At 39.6% G+C, this 24506-nt stretch overlaps 1 protein-coding gene across 30 annotated transcripts in view; it reads right to left on the reverse strand.

Moving 5' to 3' along the window:
* EIF4G3 (eukaryotic translation initiation factor 4 gamma 3) overlaps positions 1-24506 on the reverse strand; it is a 290494-nt gene that overhangs the window by 98617 nt on the left and 167371 nt on the right. For 23 of the 30 annotated variants that reach the window (XM_080657147.1, XM_080657145.1, XM_080657149.1 and 20 more), the window contains 2 exons: positions 22365-22473; positions 14671-15510 (listed from right to left, as the gene is read on the reverse strand). In XM_080657147.1, coding sequence (XP_080513273.1) covers positions 14671-15510; positions 22365-22473 — 949 coding nt within the window. The remainder of the gene's footprint in view (positions 1-14670; positions 15511-22364; positions 22474-24506) is intronic. The other 7 variants (XM_080657146.1, XM_080657133.1, XM_080657143.1 and 4 more) reach the window with 1 other exon arrangement.

Raw genomic sequence — 24506 nt, forward strand, 5'->3', positions numbered from 1 at the left:
GAATTTCAAAAAATAGTTTTATATCAGATAATAAAAAATAAATTACCATTTAAAAAGTGTAAAAGTTCATGTTACACTATATACATTCAGGAAATTGTATAAAATAAATTCCTAGCAGACAACCAAGATGGCGGCATAGGTAAACACCTGTACTTGCCGCCTCTCACAACCTCATCAAAACTACAACTAAAAGACAAAACAAATATCATCCAGAACCACGGGAGAGCTGGCTGAGTGGAAGTTCTACAACTAGAAGGAAAGAAAAAAGCGCATTGAGACTGGTAGGAGGTGCGGAGGCGCACGCGAAACCGGCTGGCATCTGGGTGCACTGTTGTTTTTTTCAATCAGGAGGGAGATACAAGCTCCCGATTGCTCTGAACTTAAGTTCCGGGCGAGACTCTGGGGACCCAGACTCATATGGGGAGAAACTGGACTGTCTGGCATCGGGCCAGAACGCGAGGGCTGCTTTCTCTCAGAGGTGCTCACAGTGATCATTGTTCCTGCACGGGGCCACAGGACACAGAGACCCGGGGACCTTTCCGGTGCAGGGCTGACTGGCAGCCATTGCAATTTGCACCATCGTGGTGATTCCTTGAGACCCTGCCCCACCCAATTTACAACCCCACCCAAGCTGTGCTCAGCAGCTTTTGCATATGAATTGCCTGACCTTTTGCAGCCTAAAACCTAACAAACTGCAGCTGGGTCAGAGAGCTCCAAAGCTTCCAAAAGAAAGCCTAAGGCCCTGCAGCAGCAGCCTGCCTTGCTTCACAGCTGGGCCTCATCTGGACACTTCCAAACCCCAAACAAAGTGGAGGAATCTGCTGATCTCTCTGTAGCTCCTGTTGGGTGGTCTCAGGCAGTGGCTGATTTGCACCTCCTTGGAGATCCAAGAGCCAGTGTACCCAGTCGTCAGTGTGAGACCACACCAGATTACAACTCTTCACATCCATAAGCGACACACTCAAGGGGCAGACTCAGTGAGCACCAAAGCCCCAATGAAGAGAGTCCTGTCCCATAAGGGTGTCTCCAGCACAGCAGTTCTTCCATGTAGACACAGCTGGTCCTCACAGCCAATTGGCCTGGAGGTCAATTCCTCCCAGTGATATCAACGGCAATCAAGGCTTAACTACAACAAGACTGTGCACACAGCCCACAAAGGGGTGCACCAAGAGTGTCCACCTCAGGTAACTGGGGAGGCTGAGCCACTGGGCCTTTTAGGACACCTAGCACACAAGGCCACTCTATCAACACAGGGAAGCAGCCAAAATGCAGAGACAAAGAAACAGGTCACAAATGAAAGAAATGGAGGAAAGCAAACTACTGGATATAGAGTTCAAAACCACGGTTATAAGGTTACTCAAGAATTTTTCTAGAAACCTCCTATAAATTTAGTGAGACCCTCGAGGATATGAAAAAGGACCAACTAAAAATTAAGCATACACTGACTGAAATAAAAAATAATATACAGAGATCCAACAGCAGACTGGAGGATCCCAAGAATCAAGTCAAAGATTTGAAATACAAAGAAGCAAAAAACACACAACCAGAAAAGAAAAAAAAATCCAAAAATATGAAGATATTATAAGGAGCTTCTGGGACAACTTCAAGCGTACCAACATCTGAATTACGAGGGTGCCAGAAGAAGAGAGAGCAAGATATGGAAAACCTATTTGAAGAAATAATGACAGAAAACTTCCCCTATCTGGTGAAAAAAATAGACTTACAAGTCCAGAAAGCACAGAGAACCCCAAACGAGGAATCCAAAGAGGACCACACCAAGACACATCATAATTAAAATGCTAAGGGCAAAAGACAAAGAATATTAAAAGCAGCAAAAGAAAAAGTTAGTTACCTACAAGGGAGTAACCATACAACTGTCAGCTGATTTCTCAACAGAAACTATGCAGGCCAGATGGCAGTGGCAAGAAATATTCAAAGTGATGAATAGCAAGAACCTACAACCAAGATTACTCTACCAAGCAAAGCTATCATTTAGAAAGGAAGGTCAGATAAAGAGCTTCACAGATAAGAAAAAGCTAAAGGAGTTCATCACCGCTAAACCAGTATTATATGAAATGCTAAAGGGTATTCTTTAAGAAGAGGAAGAAGAAGAAAAAGGTAAAGATTAAAATTATGAACAACAAATACATATCTATCAACAAGTGAATCTAAAAATCAAGTGAATAAATAATCTGATGAACAGAATAAACTGGTGAATATAATAGAATCAGGGGCATAGAAAGGGAGTGGACTGACAATTCTCAGGGGGAAGGGAGTGTGGGGGGTGCGGGAAGAGATTGGACAAAAATCTTACACCTATGCAATGCGATACGATCTCACACCTGTCAAAATGGCTATCATCAAGAAATCAACAAACGACAAGTGTTGGCGAGGATGTGGAAAAAAAGGAACCCTCATGCACTGCTGGTGGGAATGCAGACTGGTGCAGCCACTGTGGAGAACAGTATGGAGTTTACTCAAAAACTGAAAATGGAACTCCCTTTTGACCCAGTAATCCCACTCCTAGGAATATATCCTAAGAAACTAGAAACACCTATCAGAAAGGATATATGTACCCCTATGTTCATAGCAGCACAATTTACAATAGCTAAGATTTGGAAACAGCCTAAGTGCCCGTCAACAGATGACTGGATCAGAAAACTATGGTACATCTACACAATGGAATACTACGCTGCCATAAAAAAGAAGGAATTACTACCATTTGTAGGCACCTGGATGGAATTAGAGAACATTATGCTAAGTGAAATAAGCCAGTCAATGAAAGAAAAATACCACATGATCTCACTCATTTGGGGATAATGAAAAACATTATAAACTGATGAACAAAAAGATAGATACAGAGGCAGTAAAGCATCAAACAGACTGTCAAATTACAGTGGTAAGGTTAGGGAGAGGTGGGGGAAATAAGAGATCAACTGAAGGACTTATATGCATGTATATAAGAGTAACCAACGGATGCAAAACATTGGGGGGTGAGGGCATGTATAGGAGTGGGGTAATATATGTACACATATAATACCTTAATAAAAAAATGTAAAAAAAAATATTACACCTATGGACGAGGACAGTGGGGGCGGTAAGGGCATGGGGTGGGGTGGGAATAGGGTGGAGGGGAGCTATGGGGGGAAAAAAGAGGAACAACTGTAATAATCTGAACAATAAAGATTTATTTAAAATAAATAAATTCCTGGATGATGAGTGGGGATGTTTTCCCCACAAGTTCTGAAACTCTCCTTCCTTCCTCACCAAATATACACAGAAATCATAATACAACTTCCTAAGACTTTAAGAAATCATCCAATTAATATAGATTTTGGCACATTTAATTATTGCAGTGATATGTAAATCAAGTAATCAAAAGTCTGGCTTATTTCTGAATGTGCTGGCGTTTCAGAATACACTGAAGATAAATACCCACGATTCTCATTTTATGGGGCTTACTCTTCAACACCAACGCATCCAGAATTGCATTTAGCTCCAGTCAGAAATATAATCAAGACTAGTTCTAAGAAAGTGTTTTCCAGCGAAGAGGAGGGACCACACCCATAATGTCTAACTTTAATTACTGCTTTAAATAAGTATCAACTAGCCCTGGCTGGTTTGGCTCAGTGGATAAAGTGTTGGCCTGTGGACTCAAGCATCCTGGGTTCGATTCCAGTCAAGGGCACATGCCCAGGTTGCGGGCTCGATCCCCAGTAGGGGGTTGGCAGGAGGCAGCCGATCAGTGATTCTCTTTCATCGTTGATGTTTCTCTCTCTCCCTCTCCTTTCCTCTCTGATATCAATAAAAATATATTTAAAAAATTTAAATAAATAAATATCAACTACTGTGTATTTTTATGCATCACACCTGTGAAAAGCAAATGATTTCTGAAGTCAGCTTTAAAGTGTTTCATCCTCAGGTGAAGCAATCAGAACTACTCTCAAAATCAACAACAAAAGACTGTATTTACACCAAATAACTTCTCAAAGTAAATAAGGTACAGTAAATGAGTAAGTGCAAATAAGATTGGAGTCATTAAGAATAAGACAACTGGATGCTCACTTTCACCACTCCTTTTTGATATAGTACTGGAAGTGCTTGCCACAGCGATCAGACAAGAGGAAGAAATAAAAGGCATCCAAATTGGAAAAGAAGAAAATTGTCCTTATATGCAGGTTCCATGATACTGTACATAGAAAACCCCAAAGACTCCATCAAAAAATTGCTAGACTTAGTAAATGAATTCGGCAATGTAGCAGGATACAAAATTAACACCCAGAAATCTATGGCTTTTTTATACACCAACTAGAGGCCCGGTGCACAAAATTCATGCATGGGGGGGGGGGCCCCTCAGCCCAGTCTTCACCCTCTCCAATCTAGGACCCCTTGAGTGATGTCTGACTGTCCGTTTAAATGGTCAGACATCCCTCTCACAACCCAGGACTGCTGGCTCCCAACTGCCCTCCCCTGCAGTCCTGGTCCCCCCCAACTGCCCTTCCCTGCAGGCCTGGGTCCCCCCCAACTGCCCTCCCCTGCAGGCCTGGGTCCCCCCCAACTGTCCTCCACTGCAGGCCCGGTCACCCACAACTTCCCACAACTGCCCTTTGCCCATTTTTGGCCATCTTGTGTCCACATGGGGGCAGGCCATCTTTGACCACATGGGGGTGGCCATCTTGTGTCTTGGTGTGATGGTCAATTTGCATATTACTCTTTTATTAGATAGGATAATGAAGTCACAGAAAGAGAAACTAAAAATAAAATCCCATTTACCATTGTACCAAAAAAATTAAGATACCTAAGAATAAATTTAACTAAGGAGGTAAAAGACCTGTACTCTGAAAACTATAGGACATTGAAAAAAGCGATAGAGGAAGACATAAACAAATGGAAGAACATACCGTGTTCATGGATTGGTAGAATCAACATCATTAATATTACTAGACTTAATAAATGAATTCGGCTCATACTACTCAAAGCAATTTATAGATTCAATGCAATCCCCATTAAAATACCAATAGCAGCCGAAACCGGTTTGGCTCAGTGGATAGAGCATCGGCCTGCGGACTGAAAGGTCCCGGGTTCGATTCCGGTCAAGGGCATGTACCTTGGTTGCGGGCACATCCTCAGTGGGAGGTGTGCAGGAGGCAGCTGATCGATGTTTCTCTCTCATTGATGTTTCTGGCTCTCTATCCCTCTCCCTTCCTCTCTGTGAAATATCAATAAAATATATTTTAAAAAATAAATAAATAAAATAAAATAAAATACCAATAGCATATTTCACAAACCCAGAACAAACTCTCCAAAAATTCATCTGGAATAAAAAAAGACCCCCAGTAGCCACAGCAATCCTGAGAAAGAAGAACAAAGTTGGAGGGATCAGAATACCAGATATCAAGCTATATTACAAAGCTATGGTTCTCAAAACTGCCTGGTACTGGCACAAGAACAGACATATAGACTGATGGAATAGAACAGAGAACCCAGAAATAGACCCAAGCCATTATGCTCAATTAATATTTGACAAAGGAGGCAAGAGCATACAATGGAGTCAAGACAGTCTCTTCAATAAATGGTGCTGGGAAATTTGATCAGATACATGCAAAAAAATAAAACTAGATCACCAACTTACACCATACGCAAAAACAAACTCAAAATGGTTAAAGTACTTAAATGTAAAATGGGAAACCATAAAAATATTAAAAGATTCCATAGGCAGCAAAATATCAGACATATGTCGTAGCAATAATCTTTACCGATACAGCTCCTAGGGCAATGGAAACTAAGGAGCTAATGCACAGCTAAAGAAACCATCAACAAAACAACAAGAAAGCCCACTGCATGGGAGAACGTATTTGCCAATGTTATCTCTGATAAGGATTTAATCTCCAAAATTTATAGGGAACTCATACAACTTAACAAAAGGAAGATAATCCAATAAAAAATGGGCAAAGGACCTAAATAGACACTTTTCAAAAGAGGCCATACTGAAGGCCGAGAGACACATGAAAACATGTGAAAAATCACTAATCATCCAAGAGATGCAAATCAAAACGACAATGAGGCACCATTTCACACCTGTCAGAATGGCTATTGTTGGAGAGTGGGAATTTTTGCCCATTCCAGAGAGACCTGGACTATGCCCCAGATAGAGTTGTCAGTGCTGACACCAGGCCAGGCCTTGAGATACGGTCTCATGGCCCCTTCCCAGCACGTAGGCCTTCTTTCATAGATCACTGTCAGCTTTCTGAAGAACAGGATGACCCTGTAAATAACATGGTCATCAATGGCATGATCCTGATGTTGCTTAGGAAAAACTGTTTTGTCTTGGGTTACTTGTTCTGCAAAAACAGGATGTGGTTAATGTGCTTAAAAGTGGTCCCGCACAAAGGATCGGGGCTGCTCTCTGGACTCCCTGTGTGGAGAGAGAGCAGTCACCAGCCGGCTATTAAAGGCTCCCTAAATTTTAATTTGGTCTGTACTCCAATGGTCGTTCATTCACATTTGCTCCACATTTGGAGGTCCCCGCGAGATAACCAGCCTTTGACTGGTCCTGTGACGGGAGCCCACCAGGGTCCCCGGACTCTCCGACCTAGGGGAGATCTCTGAGAGACGTTCCTCAGCCCCGGGACTGGTAGAGGTCGGAGACCATGCCTGCTAAATTTCCTGATTGACTCTGATTGGAGCCGCCTGGACCTGGTTCTTACCGGTAAGAAACTTGTTTCTGGTTCTGTGGGTGCCCATCTAGGGTCTCTGGAAGGCTGGACGCAGCACTACTTCCTAGACCAGATCCCGGTGCACGACGGTGCCCGGCGATCCTCAGTTGGTTGTCATTGTCTTTTGTTATTCTGTGTTATTGTGGTCTAATTGTCTCTATCATTAGAATGGGTCAGTCTGCTTCATGTTCTTCTGTCTGTACTCCCTTGCATTGTTTTTTGAAAAATTTTCAGGAATTCAAGCGGCGAGCGGATGATTACGGAGCCTCCATTAATGCTTTTGATTTACAAAAATTTTGTGAGCGGGAATGGCCAACTTTCCCATATCCCAGTGAGTGGAAGGGAGAGCTTGATCACCTCCCCAGAAGTAAAAAAACTCAGACTGTCTGGTGTATAAATGTAAGTGTGAGAGTCTGTGTGAAGTGAAACCTTCATTGTGCTGTCTGGCTATACACATCAGAGTATTTGTTATCTCTTTCTATTGTTTAATTTGTTTAAAGATAGGGCGGATCTGCTATGATGGAATGCAAAAGTCTTTAGCAGCTGCTGAGACGCCTTTTTCTCAGAGTCTTTTGCTCTCCGTCAGAGAGGGAATCAGCCCACTTAGCTAATAAAAATTTCTGTCTATGTTTGTATAAGTAAGGGTTTCAGTTTGCTCTGATTTGTGAATTTGCTGTATTAAATTGAAATTTTAAAGTCCTAGGGTTAATTTGAAGGTATAAATTTGTGACATTTCAAAGAGCAAAGAACTTTTATTTATGGCTTTCTTATCTCTTTTGGGTGGTTGGAGAAATCAAGAGTAGTAAGGAGGAGGATTTAAGATCCTCTAGGAGTCTAGGGGCTTAGAGTAATAATCTATGAGGGAAAACAAAGATTACAGAAAGAAAAAAGTATCCTTAAATGTAATAAGCCTGGTTATACAGGATCTCAGACAGCTTGCCTTATTTCCCCTGCTAAGGACAGAGTAAATGGTTAATGCAGAAAAGCAGGGGCGGGGGGGGGGGGGCACGTCAGTGGGGAGATCAGGGAGAGATAGGTTACAACCTGCTCTGCTGGCATCCTTGGTCTCTTTCTTATCTGAACTATGCTAGACTCAAGGTTTTTTGCAAAACACAGTGGATCTTCCTCTGCCCCGTTTTATTACTTCTTGGTCGGTGGTGGAATATTCAGCAAAGGAACTTTAAGATATAATATATTTAAGGCTGACAAATAGTTTAAGTTTTAAAAAATCTCTGTCTCTCAAAAAGAAATATTTTTACCTACTCTTGGTTTTATCACTGAAGGTCTAGTTATATTTTCTTGAAAAAGTACATTTTAAATGTGTTCATAAAAATTAATCTAAAAATGCTAACTGTTCACTTTTAATAATCATTAAAGGGTTGAGGTTTCTAAGAAAAAAAAACAACTAGGCTCCCAGAAGCCAAGCAGAGGAAAAATGGAGAAGAAGTCTGCAGGCACCCTGGTGATTTAAAACTGGGTGCTAGCCAGTCTCAAACTCCAAGAGCCAGGTAAAAGAAGGGGGTGAGGGAGGCTGGATGCCCGAGCTGCCTGCAGTGGCCCTGGAAGAAGCCGCAGCAGTGAGAAAAGCGGGGGACAGCAGACATTTCCCTGACACTAGAGCTACCCCACTGCTGCCCAGTGAGTAATGAGTGTTTTACAACAAGCAATACAAGACTTAGGCCTTTGGCTTGCTGGCTGCAGCAGTTACACCAGAAGCCAGTGACTGCTACTAGCCTTCCTGCAGCCCCAGGAATAGAGCAGCAGGACCGGGATCTGTGAAAGCAGCAGGTAGAGCTAGTGAAAGCTCCCTGTTTGCAAATGTACTGAAAGGGTTCAGTACCTGTTGCTGCTGGAAGAGGAGGGGCTGAGATCCCCTTCCAGTGCACTCCCTTGGGAGAGGCCTGGTCGCTGCTCTGCCACAAAGGGGACTGGCAGGAAGACAAGGGGCCTAATACCCAAGCCACTGCCACAGAAGTGCTTTGCAATATGCAAAGCTGTTTCTAACTGCAACTCTGGCTGTTTTGGACTGGCAGCTTAAAGTCAAAGAGCAAAGGAAAGGCACTCTGCCTGGACCGGGGAGCCTTCAGGACTTTGAGATTCTCCAAGAGAGGAGGAGTCTGACTGAGGGATGGCAGAGACCCTGTTGGGTTGGAAGGACCTAAGTCCACATGTTAAACTTATAAATTACAGCTTTCTAGGCAGATGTCCAAGCCCAGTTATGTAGGGGTTAAGCTGCCTATTTACAGCAAAACAACTTTCTGCCATGCCAGAATAAATTTTAGGGAAATTAGACAGGCTGTGTTTGTGGCTAGAAAGAACTGGCCACCATGCACAGCCCTGACAGTGGCCTGCAGAAAACTGTATAATAGACTCAGATGATGTCTGCGTCTTCATGGACATGACTCCAGAAAGACAAGGACAATTTTGCTTTGTGTGGGAAGGTCAAAAATAGACCTTAGTCACCTCCCTAAGATATTTGTATAGCCCTACCATGTGTTATATATGGTAGCAGAAGATTTGGCTACCTAAGGTGGCCACAGTGCCAATTTTGTACTTCACTGTGTTAATAATATTGCATTAACCTTACAAATTTGAATGTAGTTGCCAAAAGGGCAGGTGCCCAAATAGGCAAGGAAAATACCCATCTGGTTTTGGTCTCTATTAAAAGACAGTTGGCAGCCTGTATACTGTCTTGCAGGCCTGTGTGACCATGCCCATGTCAGGTATGGCACAAACCTCAACTTTAGGAAACCAGGGAAGGCCTGTTTGGAACAGAGGGAAGTGGTGAGTACCAGCCCTTTGTTACAGGAATTACAGACCCCGTGAGGTCCTGTGACATGTGAGACCCTGTAAAGCAATAAAGCTCCCTTAGTCCTTTCTCAGAGGGCATGTCACCTCTTCCAGAGACCATATGAAATTTTAAGGACAAGTCAAGTAGGGGGAACCCTACTACAAGGACAGCTATAATTGTCTACTTGAATATAGACACATTTTGAATTTCTCCTTGTCATTTGAAGACAGTTATATTACTCTGAAGAATCCATAGAAAGGACTGACAAGGAAAATCAGAAGATCTTAAAGCAGGTCAGTATATTTTTCTCCTTATACAATTCCTCCGAAATTTGGCAATACTTAATAAATCATGGCAATACATTTCTTAGCATAAATTCAATAAGACCGGTTTCCAATAGTGGTTTTATTAACCAGAAACTTTGACTGGAGTATCATGTTTTAAAGAGCCCTGCCTGAACTCTGAAGACTTGAAGCCAATAAGAGTGCCATGGAGAAAGGTTGGTATCCTGCTTGGTAGCCCTGAAAATAGCTGGTGCTGGAGCGTCAGGCCCATGCCCTACCATTATTGGTGGTTGGTCAGAGTAGAAGAGGAGCAATAAGGACGCCTCTGCGTCCCTGCAGAACCCCCACGCACTCTAGGTAGTGACAAGTAGGAGGGCTACTGAGATGGGCCTTAAAACCTAGGGCATGGGCCCGGGTAGAGCCACTACAGGTGAGGATTCACCTAACTCAGCAGATACTACAGGCAGGCCTGACGGCAGCTGGATGGCTTGGCTTCTTGGCCCTACGGGGCATATTAAGATTCAATCATGAAATTCTGGCAAAGGTAGTCAGTTACCATTCTTGTTATGTTTATGCAAACTATCAGGCCAAATTAAATACAATAGATAAATTAGTCTTGATTTGGCTCTTTTGATAAACATGGGGGTAATTTTGAGGAGAAAAGTTCCATTTCAATATAAGTTATTAAAACTGAAAGGTTTTCTTTCCCTTCCACCAGACCATTTATTACAGTTTGTCTCCACCAGGTCACAAGCCCACCTCCTTCTGTGCCCAGGCCTCATTGTCCCTCGGACAGACAGCAAGGATCTCTTGGCTCTGAGAGAAAACTCCGCCCCTCCTCAGCACAAAGCAGCTACAGAAGAAATTCAACGTCCATTTTCCCTAAAAGAATTCAGTGCCAGGATCCTTGAAGTAATATATTAGGCAGTTAGACAGATATGAGCAGAGCAAGGACGATGGGCCAACTAGCACTACAGGATGTAACTAAGTCTTTCCATATCTAACTACTGAGATAAGGGGACTCCCCAGAAGCAAGAGGGAACGAGGCTGCAGATGAAGCAGCCCGCGAGGCTGCCCTAAAACCAGTGGGGCCTCTACAGATTCTAGTGACTCTTCCAAACCCTGACCTACCCACCTCACCAGCTTACATAGAAACCCAATCTAGAAAAGCTGAAATCCATAACCAGTCTTTACTCAAGTTCTTACAGGCTTTACAGTCCACCCAGAAAGCAGTCCAGAAGCATGTAAACCAACTTCTGATCCGGTCCATCCTTCCACCCTGGTGACTCTGTTTGGGTAAAGAAATTTGCCACACAAGGACTGACTCCTACCTGGAAAGGACCACCCCCACAGCAGTCAAGGTCGACGGGATCCCGACGTGGCTTCATCACACCTGGCTTAAGACAGCCCAGGCAAAATAGAGTCCAGGACTTTTCGGACCCTCTAAAGATTAGTCCTGGCCCTCATTCCGGGCCCTTATCTTATAAACAGGCCCACTGACTTTATTCAGCAGAGAATTAATTGTATCAAGCTTATAATTCTCATAGGTCAATATAACTCCCTCGCCAACAATGACCCAAAAGAGTCAATGATTTGACTCATGTACATAAAACCACTGGGGAATGTTGGAGAGTGGGAATTTTTGCCCATTCCAGAGAGACCGTGGACTATGCCCCAGATAGAGTTGTCAGTGCTGACACCAGGCCAGGCCTTGAGATACGGTCTCATGGCCCCTTCCCAGCACGTAGGCCTTCTTTCATAGATCACTGTCAGCTTTCTGAAGAACAGGCTGACCCTGTAAATAACATGGTCGTCAATGGCATGATCCTGACGTTGCTTAGGAAAAATTGTTTTGTCTTGGGTTACTTGTTCTGCAAAAACAGGATGTGGTTAATGTGCTTAAAAGTGGTCCCGCACAAAGGGTCGGGGCTGCTCTCTGGACTCCCTGCATGGAGAGAGCAGTCGCCGGCCAGCTATTAAAAGCTCCCTAAATTTTAATTTGGTCTGGACTCCAGTGGTCGTTCACTCGCGTTCGGTCCACAACAGCTATCATCAACAAATCAACAAATGACAAGTGCTAGCAAGAATGTGGAGAAAAAGGAACCTTCGTGCACTGCTGGTGGGAATGCAGACTGGTGCAGCCACTGTGGAAGACAGTATGCAGTTTCCTCAAAAAGTTAAAAATGGAACTCCCATTTGACCCAGTAATTCCACTTCTAAGACTATATCCCAAGAATCCAGAAACAGCAATCAGAAAGGATATATGCACCCCTATGTTCATAGCAGCACAATTTACAATAGCTAAGATTTGGAAACAGCCTAAGTGCCCATCAGCAGATGAGTAGATTAGAAAACTGTGGTACATCTATACAATGGAATACTATGCTGCTATACAGAAGGAACTTTTACCATTTGCAACAGCATGGATGGACCTGGAGAGCATTATACTAAGCAAAATAAGCCAGTTGGAGAAAGATAAATATCACATGATTTCACTCATATGTGGGCTATAATGATCAACATAAACTGATAAACAAAAACAGATCCAGAGACAAGGGGCAGGGGAGGGGGGTGGTTAGGGAGCAACCAAAGGACTTGTATGCATGTATATTAGCATAACCAATGGACACAGACACTGGGCCTGTGGGGTTTGCCCTCAGGGGTGGGCATGGAGGGGGGTGTCAATTGGGGGCAAAAGGAGACATATATAATACTTTCAATAATAAAAAAAAGAATATGACAATTTCAGGTGGACATATCTAAAAGAATAATTTAAAATTTTCATTGTTAACTTTTGTGGCATAACATTAAAAATATTTGTACAGAAATGTGAGGGTCAGAAATGTTTCTGGTAGCTTCATAATTTAAAAAAAATGCTAGAGTTACATGGGTTCTTAAGATTCATTTACTTGGGGTTTTGAGCAGCATAAGATATAAAGGGAAATTACAGAATTTCCAGTTCTTTTAAAATACATTTATAGGTCAAAAAATCATGAAAATAGAAAAATGCCAAGACATGTTACTTTCTGACATCACTAACCTCTACCTCATCCCTAATCAAGCAAAAGACAAATTCTTCTTTTCTAGCTATACTCTGGTTTATAATGAAGAATCTATATATCCTCTCACTAAGGTACTGGTAACTTACATTACTAATTCTAAGAGTATTGGCATTTCAAAAAAATGTACCATAGTATGAATTTTACTTGACCCAAAAATCTGTTTGTCCATTTATCCATGAGCATTGCCTTGCAACATCAGGCCATTTAACGGACAAACTGGTTATAAGAAGAATGACTGTCTGGAAGTATGACTTTGGTACAGTCTTGCTTTACACTTAGTTCAGTTCTGAAGTATGGCTTGTATCTTTAACTTGAATTCCATGTGATTGCTTTGTTTTTCTTTGTTATGTTCATTTAAAATTTGTTCTTACTAGCCTCTCCTATTTGTGGAACTACCACATCAGTAGTTACTGAATGACAACTCACAGGTAGGTGTATGAAAACAATGAAGGGTCAAACAAATCAGTTGTCCAACAAACGAGTGATCTTTGGGGGACCATTCACCTATAACCATACCAAAACCAAGACTGTTTTTTCAAAGAGTGACTGACAAAAAAATCACCCTACTAAGGAAAAAAGTTCCTGAGATAGTGATGGCAGTATGAATAGCGATGCCAATGGAAGCCAGTCTGTTGAGGAAACAGGTGATTTACAAACATTTATGTTTCTCCCTGTCCTAACTGCCTTGCATTGTTTACTTTTCTGCTCTGGTTTACTGTGTTCAACTAGATGTTCTACTGTTCCAAGAAACCAGAAACCTTCCACAGACATTCATAAGGAAATGGCCTCAAAAAATTGAGCTGGATGGGAATGCTACATCTTAAAGGTAGGGATCAGGTTTTTGACTTGTCAAGCTTCCCTATCAGAGAGCGCAAAACAGACAATACTGGGGATGTTGGTGACTAAAACCTCCCTAGTGCATATCTAGATCAAGCGCTGGGGAGCACTCATTGTCAAATTGTATAACTTAATTTGACAAGTTATAGAGAAAGCAAATTATACAGTGTAGAGCAACGTTGCAGAACATGGGCCATGCTGACTTGTTAACAGCCATATTCCATGTGCTCATAACTTGAGTAGTTGATGAGTCTCAGATAACTTTTGATTAAAATTATAAAAACCCAATGATTAGTTCCTAAGATCCTAGGTGATGGTCTATTAAAAAGAAATAATTTTGAATTGGGAAGAACACAATACATTGATAATATTAATGACAAAATAATAATGATAATCACAAGAGAAAATAAAACTTTTAAAAGAAAATATGGAAGAGCATTAAACTTACCTGCAAGTCAATCAAAGAGAGCATTTTTATTTTTTAGAACTAGTCATAAACCTTTAAAGTTCTGGTAGCTATTTTCCTAAATCCAGGATTAAAGAGGTCTTGCATAAAGGAGTTCCTTTAAGTTTAGGATGGACTAGGTTTTAAAATTCTGAGGAGACAGGATTAGGGACTACAGGCCATGCACGTTTTAATTGGATTCCAGCCCCAAAGCAACAAAATTAACCACTGAGGAACTGATTCATATGAACAAGGCAAAAAAATAAAAACAAGAAACACATGTACGATGAGTGACATATACCTTGGAGGCATTTTGTATATTTGAAATTTCATTTGCATTTTTATACAATGGAGCAAGCAACTCTTGTGCAGGCTGCACTAAAACATAAATACACCATTGAAGAAATCAGACTAGGAATTTCAGCATTCATTTGATGTTTCTGGAAGTCAAGGAAAGTAGCCAATTAAAAAATAACTCAAATACTGCTTCTTTTTTATGTTCAGCAAGCATATAATTAATGGCAGAATAGCTTACCTGGGGCAGGGCTCTTTCTTGAACTTAAGTTCTGAGACTCCACAATCTCTTCCGTTTGCCCATCTGCTTCTACCTCTGTTTTGTTCTGAATCTCTTGTACATCTTCACTAAAACAAGTTCTTACGCTCTCATCCTCTTCTAAGACTCTGTGGACTGCAGTGGGAGCACCAGCAGCACTAACCTCAGTGGCAGCAGCAGGAACAATGACTGGTGTGGGAGGAGGAGAAGCAGGAGGAGTTGGAGGAGATGGAGAAAAGGAAGGAATTGTAGAAGGGGTGATGGGAGCTGAAACACATTCCACTTTCATTTCTTCTGGGGGATTTTCCAGAATCTCCAATTCCAGAGTCAATGGCAACACCTCCTGTTTTACTAATTCCACAATGCTCTCCATGGCTGGTAATTTTTCACTAACTCCATTCATTTCATTAATTAGGTTAGTACTAGAAATCAGTGGAATATCATTGGGAGCTACACTACAAGACTTCTTGCATATGTCATCATCAATTACATCAGTCTGTGAAGGGCCTGATGTTTCTGTGCAAGATGTGGGGTTGGGTACAGGAACTGTGTCTTCTTTTGAGGAGGAGAGGTCGCATCTGTCATCTAGAGTAGTGGTGAATATTGGCTGGCTACTAAGAGCAGCAGAAGTAGGGGAAGCAATTGAACTTCGAGCAATTGGAGAAACAGCAGTTGGTGATGGAGGCAGAGGAAGCTCTGGTACGGACACTGCTGCAGTAGTCTCACACAGCTGGCCCAGCTGTTCTTTCTTTTCCCCACTAAGGACTAGCCTAAGCACTGGGGAAGGAGACTTTAACACTGGATCTGGTTTTGGCTTCTCCTCTGGGAAAGAAACAAAAAACAGTTTTAAGAATAATTCTTGGATCAGAGATTATATTGCATTATTTTGGGCCAATTCTTTTCATTTCTTACCCAGATCATGGGTAGCAGAAGAAAGACCAAAGTATTAGACATCTATCACTTCAAAAACATTGTCTTTTTTTCCCTAGTTACATCTACTATTACATATAGAGTTTATTTTGGAGAAGGAGAAAGAATCAATTCATCAAATGATTATGTCAAGATTACAAAGAAAAAGCTCATCAAAATTGAAGCTAAATCATTCTTGGAATGGGAGTGGGTCTTTTCCTTAAGGTAGCGATACCTTCCATCGCCACTATATCTTGCTCCCTGTAGAAATTCTATCAAGGATACACTATAGTGGCAGGATAGTTCAAGGGCAAATAGAGATTAAATTATTATAGACTGACTAGAGGCCAGTGCACAGATTCATGCACCGGTGGGGTCCTTTGACCTAGCCTGCAGGGATCAGGCTGAAACCGGCTCTCCAACATCCCCCAAGGGGTCCCAGATTGCGAGAGGGCGGTTTTCCGGTGACACACCCCAGAACCGGGCTCCCTCCTCTCTGGTTCCGGGTGTGTCACCTGAGAACCACTGCTGCCAAGTGACCGCAGCTTGGCAGCTCCTGCGTGAGCATCTGCCCTCTGGTGGTCAGTGCACATCAAAGCTTAGGCTTTTATAAATAGATATTTTTATTCTATATATTTCTACACTTTGAGGAATTTTTATAAAGAAAAATTGTTTATTTATTATCAATGAAATTTATTATCTATCAGCAAAATAAAGTTCCTGAACATAAAAATTCATTTATAAATTAATTTCACTTTCACTTTTCAAAAGTTAAAGGCATAAAATTGAAAATTTATCTCGTGCCTTCATTGTAAAAATAAATTCTTTAAGGAGAAAACAGAGTTAATATTCAGATAATCAAGTCTAATAAAAAAGAACACTTAACATATATGTCTGAAACATTTTAGTATAATATGTAAAATGCATGTCCCTGTACAGACACAGAAAGAATAGCAAGAGCAAGAGAGAAATAAATTAATAACTATAATAAAAGTACCAGAAAATGTAAGAAACTCTAATTCATGAGAATTTCCATATTTTAAAATTCTAGATAAGCTGATATGATTCATCCTTACGGGAATGAAACCCAAAGGAGATGCAGATTTTTTTCTAACCTTGTGCTTCCTTAGCACAATAAACAGGCTCCAGTGGAAAAGCAGATATTCATGAGTATGTTTATCAAATGCAAACAAAAATTTTAAGCTCTATAAAAAACAATCTACACTGAAAAGGACTTTACTTTCTCTGTCAGAAATCTTTAGGCATCAATGAAAATGAGTCTTTACAATAAATTGTGGTGAACCAAGTCTGTCAAAGAAAACACACTCTGTTACTCAGATAAACAGACAGTAAATATTACCAGTGGGTTGTTAAAGGCTAATTTGTTCACTGGAACTACTTTTACTGGACTTAAAATTCACTTTAATTTTGGGCATAAAGGTCAGTGCTTCTTAAATTGAACTCTGCCTGTTTATTGTAATGGAGAAAAGATCAACAGGTTCTCACTACCAATCCCTCAGATTAAATTGCCAGGGAAAGAGACAAAAATATTTCAAAAAGTATGTGCCACATATATAACAAATAAACGTTTATTAAAAGATCTCTGAAGAAAATAATTTCCAATTCAATGGAGTAATTGCTAATGAATGGGTCAAACATCCAGATTACAGGATAACATTGTGAAAGCACATCACAATAACACTCTTTATACTTAGATGCAGTAAATTAAACAGTGGAAAATAATCATTCTCACATTAACAACATAACAAGAGTATGTCAATTCAATTACTAATTTTAGGAAATAAAATGTGTGACACTAAAAATAATCAAACAAAAGAGACCTAGGACTGAAACTTCTATATACCCCTGAGAAAAATCTGGCATTAATGAAACAAATTAGAAACAAAAAGTTATTTTGAGAGCTCCTTATTCTGAAATAAAAAGTCCTTTCATTCATTCATTAAAGCCCTGGTGGGGCTCAGCTGATTAGAGCATCTTCCCAATATGCCAAAGTTGTGAGTTCGATCCCAGGTCAGGGCACATACAAGGGTCAACCAATGAATGCATAAGTAAGTGCAACAATGAATCAATGTTTCTCTCTCTCCCTCTCTCTCTCTCTTCTCTTTCCTCTCTCTTTCTCAAGTCAATCGGTAAATTTAAAAAAAAAAAAAAAAACACCACAAAACGGCCTTTAATATAGAAAGCTGAAAAGTATAATACAGTAGATCTATATAAAAGAACATATATTTTATTATTAAGATAATGCTTTGCAGAGCCAAGATTACTTGAAATCTAATATACTGCATTGGAAATGTTTATAACATTTGCCCATCTTTAGAAACTTGTGGGAATTCCATTCTTAAGAATTTTTCGAAAAAATGATCATGTAAGAGTGAAAAGAGGCAGAGATTTGGAATATTTAAGGCAACAGTATAAGAGCAAGAAGAAAAGAAATAGACTAAATGTGTAACAATGAGGGATTTATAAAGAAATGATGGTCTGGGCATATCATGGTATATTATGTAATGAATTAAAATAGGCTTTTTAAAAAGCATTTAATAATATGGTAAGTTTGTAACAAAAGATTTGTTTTTTTAAAAAGCCTGGCACAAAACTGTATGTAGAGCCTAAGTCTAATTTGGTAACATAAGTCTAATTTGGTAACAAAAAATATATGCCCTGGCTGGCGTTTTCCAGTGGTTAGAGCACCGGCCCTAGCGCTGAAGGGTCGCAGGTTTGATTCCTGGTCAAGGGCATGTACATGGGTTGTAGGTTTGAGTGGAAGGGGGTGCATGCAGGAGGCAATCCATCAATGAGTCTCTCCCATTCATGTTTCTATCTCTCTTTTGCCCTCCCTCTTTCCCCACCTTCCACTCTCTCAAAAAAAAAAAAAAAAAAATCAATGAAAAGAATATCCTCAAGTGAGGATTAACAAAAACAAAAATAAATAAATAAATAAATAAATAAATAAAAAATATGTAATAATGCCCTGGCTGGGTGGCTCAGATGGTTGGAGCATCATCCTGTGCACCAAAAGGTTGTGGGTTAGATTCCCAGCCAGGTCACATACCTAAGGTTGCAGGTTGGAACCCTGGTTGGGGAATATACGGGAAGCAACTGATAGATGTTTTCCTCTGTCCCCCCTCCTCTCTCTATAAAATCAATAAAACATCTTTGGATGAGGATAAAAAAAAAACAACAAATAAAAAATATATAATAGTAACATATATGCATATGTGAAAGTCTGGGACATTTATTAACAATGGCTCTGATAATGAGATAAGATACTTTTTCTTTCTCATTATATGTAGTAAATATAATGAATGTCATATAGGAAAGACAGAAAATACTACTCCCTTTTATTCTCATATTGTGGTGGAACCAATGCCTAGATGAGTGCCTTTTGGTTGTCATGAGCCTTATGTGACTGAGAGGGTGCTACTCTCATCTAATGAGCAGAGACCAAAAATACTAAGCATCCTGTCATTTGAAGGACAGTCTCACTAAAGAGAATAGTCCTGTCCTTATGCCAGAACAACCTCAATTGAGCTGCATTGCTTTACAAGTGATTGAATTATAACAAAATGCCATTTACTAAATACCTACCCAACACCAAATGCTTTCAAAAAGCACTAAGACCAAGGCACAAAAACTTTTATTTGTATTTAATTATCCTCAATACACTGGGCTGAATGTACTTTCCCCCAAACAGCAAACAACAATCATTTAAACCAGCAGTTGCCAACCTTTTGGACCTCACGGACCACCAGTGGTCCATGGACCACTGGTTGGCAACCACTGATTTTAAACTGTCTACACAATCAACACTAGCTGAAATTTTAATTCATTCGATAGTCTTTCTCTCTACAAACGAAGCTGAGGTCTTTTCCTGGGTCTTTAGATCTTCATGTAACCACTCTAGCTGTTCATGTCAAAAACTCTGAAAACCAGAAACTTAATAGCAGCCAACATTTATCAAATAAGCACTTATTATGTACCAGGAACTGGGTCAAATACCATAAATACACAGTGTTCTTAAATTCTTACAACTGACACTGGGGTAAAAATGATTGTTCCTATTTTACAGATGGGGAAACTGGAGGATTTAGAAATTAAGTCATAGGTTCAAGGTCATATAGTTAGCAAGTGCTAAAATAATATCCTTTCAGTTTAGAAAACAAAATGGTTTCTGAAAAAAGAGGTATTTAAGTGACTCAAAATGGTTGGAGACTTCAGAGCTAACATGGTAGATTTTATCCAGGGCAAACCCTCAGAAATGATATTTCCATTGGATAGAAAAACCAATCTGATGGCAGAATACATAATCTATTGATTCTTGGAGCTAATATACCAATCTTTGAAAATAGTATATTTAATATCTTACTTTAATTTAAAAGGACATTTTTAAATTTAAAACATATTTTCTGAAGCCCGAGCTAGGGGCTCAGTTACTTAGAGCATTACCCCATGCAACGCTGTGGGTCCGTTTCCCGGTCAGGGCACACCTATGTTGCAGGTTCAGTCCCAGTCGGGGTACATCTGAGAGGCAACTCTTTCACATTGATGTTTCTCTCTCTAAAATCTACAAAACATATCATCATGTGTTAAAAATATATATTTTTTCAGAAAAAGAATGAGCCCTTTCTAATGTTATCCGAATTACATAAATTTAGTTTTTTTAAAAAACAACTCCTCGCCTAGCCAATTTTGCTCAGAGGATAAAGCGTCGGCCTGTGGACTGAAGGGTCCCAGGTTCGATTCCAGTCAAGGGGACATGCCCGGGTTAGAGGCTTGATCCCCAGTAGGGGACATGCAGGAGGCAACCGATCAATGATTCTCATCATTAATGTTTCTATCTCTCTCTCCCTTTCTCTCTGAAATAAATAAAAATATATATTTTTTAAATACTCCTTCAACTCTGACCAGTGTGACACAGTTGGTAGGGCATTGTCCCATGTACTGAAAGGTTTCCCATTAGATTCCCAGTAGGGGATGTGATAGGAGGCAGCTGATGGATGTTTCCCTCTCACATGGATGTTTCTCTCTCTCTCTCTCTCTCTCTCTCTCTCTCTCTCTTTTTCTCTCTCTCTCTCCTTTCTCCTTCCTCTCTCTATCAAAAATCAATTAAAATATTAAAAATAAATAAATAAGTAATAAAAATACTCCTTCAAAAACTATTCTATATATTGGCAAGCTATTGGTAAAATTTCAAATAGAAAATTATTACTACTGAGTTTTCTGAAAGATAGTTGACACTAAGAGGAAGACAGTAGTAGTCCCAAAGAATTATTATCAGCTCTATGAAATGTACTTGAAATGAAAGTGTTTCTTTCATCAAGGTAACCTGAAATATTTTCCAATTCACCCATATCTATATTATATGTCAATTTAAAATGTTGATTTTTATTATTCAAATTTCCACAAAGCATAAAAAACAGAGGAAACCAAGAATTCTGCATTCTTTCTTCTGAAAACCAAGGGCTATCTGAGATAAAACGCAAGTGTCTAACAACTAAAAATCTTAGCAGGTCAGAGCTATCATCATCAAGGAATATTATGAACTCTTTAGCATGGCCCAGCTATGTAGAGAGTCTGCATAGAGGATATATTTTAAGGCTTTTTTGCATAGTAAGTATTCAGTATGTTTAGAATAATTTTAACTAGCAAAAGGATTATAACTGCAAAAGTAAAGAAGTAGTTTGTAAGGGAATAACCTTTAAATTATTCTCCACTCAGATTGAAAGCATTCTAAATTTTGACTGAAAACTGCATTATCACTGGGAGTAGGAAGTGGTTTTCCTCAATACCTATGAATCACATTCCTGCACGGTGAATAACTTTAATATTTAAAAATTTAGCTTTAAGTATGCAGGAGTTTCTAATCGGAACAATGCTCAAAGAAGTATCTGACAGTGCAACTTTTAGAAGCATGCCAGGTTATCTATCTTTTGGGCTAAAACGATCATATAAAACAAATATAACACAGAACTTATTTTAGCTAAAGTCAACCTAAATCCAATGAGGCATCAAAGAGAGACTGTAATATCCCACTTTCTGGAGTGAGATTTCCCTTAATGTTTTCTATTATAAATCCAAAAGGATTTATTTATTTCAGCCAACATTTGGCACTCCACGTTCAAAGTCAATAGGAATAGAGACCTTAGTATGATTCCTGCATCAGTAGTTGTGGCTGTAATTTAAGCACATTTCAAATGCTAGGCTTATCCCCACAACAACCCTGTGAGGTAGGTCTTTATTCCATTCTGTAGGTGAAGGAACTAAGACACAATGCGTAATGACCAATGAAACCAAATAGCTAGTGCATGATGGGGTCAGTGTTTGAACTCAGTACTATTGCCAACTAAGTCCATAAAAGCCAAACTCATAAGAAGAAACATTTTGTTTTTAGAATGGCAGCACACACAGGAATATGTTGAATACATAAATAAAACTGTGTTCTTCTTGTAAAGCAATACATGCTTGATTTATTCTTCCAACCTTGTTGCAGAAAAAGTTTAAGGCAGTTAAGCTTTTATAAAAATATACGGACATTGAGGCATTAAGAAATGTAGAAAAAATTTTACTAATGACCCCTACTTTACTTTCTTAGATGTTGAACACTGTGATTTTCAAACTCAAAGCTTTGTTTATAAGTGGGTATCTAAATAATCCTTAAATGTTTTACTCTCACTCTTAAATGCTAAGGGCAGTGTATTAATATAAAAAGAGACTAAAGATAAGAGGGAGGAAAACAGTCATACACAAACCTTGCTTCTGGTCGCTAGCTGCAGTGACAGGGGTGCTGGCAGCAAGATGAGCGCTCTCCACAGTCCCATAAACCACAGGGCTGTGCTCAGGGACCTGGCTGGGCAGCTGCTGGGATTTGAAGTACAAAAAAGGGTGATAATGAGCGTGCGAACATAAAAACTAGCAATATGGAACCCAAGCCAAGTGGGGAAGACAAAGTGGGACAGGAGACCACAAAATTAAAAAAAAAAAAAAAAGCAAGGAAAAAATATATAGGCCAGTTTAATAAATTCAAAAAGTATATGGGAAGATGGGGAAGGAAAGGAAAGAGGCAGCAGGAAAGGGGAAGGAAAAGAGATGATTACTATTAACCACAGCAAGAGAAGACAGCACAACAATCATTAGTACAATGCATTCCGCAGTGTTCCTTCTAAGGAGAAAGAGACTTTCAACCTAACAGTAGAGGTCACGACATCTGAGAGGGAATGTAACAGCCTCCCAGTCAAAGACCAAAGGGGTTTTGGTCAACCTCACTTATAAACTACCTAGCACAGTAGTTCATCTGCCAAAAGCAGGCAAAGCACGATGGGTTTTAAAACCAGTTACTGGTTCAAGAAAACAATACTGGGGGGTGATCCCTGTCATTTGTCCATATTATCACACAGATAAAATGACACCTGCAAAGTCTCTAAAGGCACTTTCACCTTAAAAATATCTTTAGCTTCTGAGTCAAGGATGATATCTTTTCACAGTCAGAAATCTGACTAAAAATAGCGGATATTTTTATTTTCACTCAACCAGTATATTGAAATAAAAAGTGCCTATCAAAATCCTAGCAGAGTAGGTTGAAAAAATTGTAGCCATTGTTCAACTTAGAGGGAACAAGAATTAAACAAGAAAGGACACGGACAGTCATTCTACATCACATTCCAGGCAGGTATTTATTCTGGATTTGAAGTTTACAAAAGCCACAAAACAAAGCAGTGTCTCTCCTCGGAGATCTAAGGTCAAGTTTTTGATAGACACAGCCTCCGACATTGAATTCCATCAGTTCTATCAGAGCAGAGCTCCCTGCATAATTCTGACTTGCTTTTTGTTTTGTTTTGGATTTTTGGGTAGGTGGGATATAGGTATAGATGATTTGGGGTGGATAGGGACACTTAAAAGTGAGAGTTAATAAAAACATTTTCAAGTGAGTTAAGTCTCATGTACCAGTGGGAATATAAAATAAAATATTTCAGTTTAGACGTATCATTTATTTTATATTACAGATAGTAATAGGGAAAATACTATTTCACCTATTCATGAGATTATGAAACTGCTTATATTCACAATTACTTCTAAATGGACTGCTAAAATCACATTTCCACGTATAAAAAATGAAGTTACTATTTCACTTTGAATCATGGCCAAATAAATGAACAGTAGAGCCATGATTAATTTTCTTTGACTCTTTAGTTCCAATGGGGGAGGGGGACTGTATAACTTAAATTCAAAAATTAGAAAGGCTTCATGAAAATACAAACTCAGTTCAATTCTATGGCTGAAAATAGTTCCAGAACGGAAAGATTCTCTTACTTAGCATTTATTAAACAGTTATCCACATCCCAAGAAAGAAAGAACTGTAAAATGTGTCATTTACCTGAAAGGAAGATAGTATTAACAACTCCAATTGCCTAGGAAATTAATATCCCCCCGAAAAAAAGGATAATTGCTAAAAGTAGGTCACCAAAATAACATCCATAGATAAAGTCAGATGCTTAAGACAATAAAAGGATCATGATACCTATACATATAGATTGGAGAGTTTTTCAATCTAAGATTATAAAGACCTTCAATCATATTAAAGAGGCAACTGCACAGACATTTTTAAATTAACAAAGTCTTGGGAAGATCTTATGCATAGAGCATTTATAAGGAAGGAATGAGATAACATGGTTAAATCACAGTTCCAAATTCAGGCATCTAGTACATAGTTATATAGCCGAAAAATGCTAGAAAAGTACTTCAGTTTCCTTAACTGTAAAATGAAAAGGAACTAAAAATCATTTGAACTTTTAACATTTTCTAAGCCTCTGAGAATACCAACAAAACGTAACATATTAACATGACATATAATTCAATACTTTAATCTTGTTTTAGTCTTTTTATATGATAATCTC

This window comes from Plecotus auritus, assembly GCF_963455305.1.
Source record: "Plecotus auritus genome assembly, chromosome: 2".
Taxonomy (NCBI): domain Eukaryota; kingdom Metazoa; phylum Chordata; class Mammalia; order Chiroptera; family Vespertilionidae; genus Plecotus; species Plecotus auritus.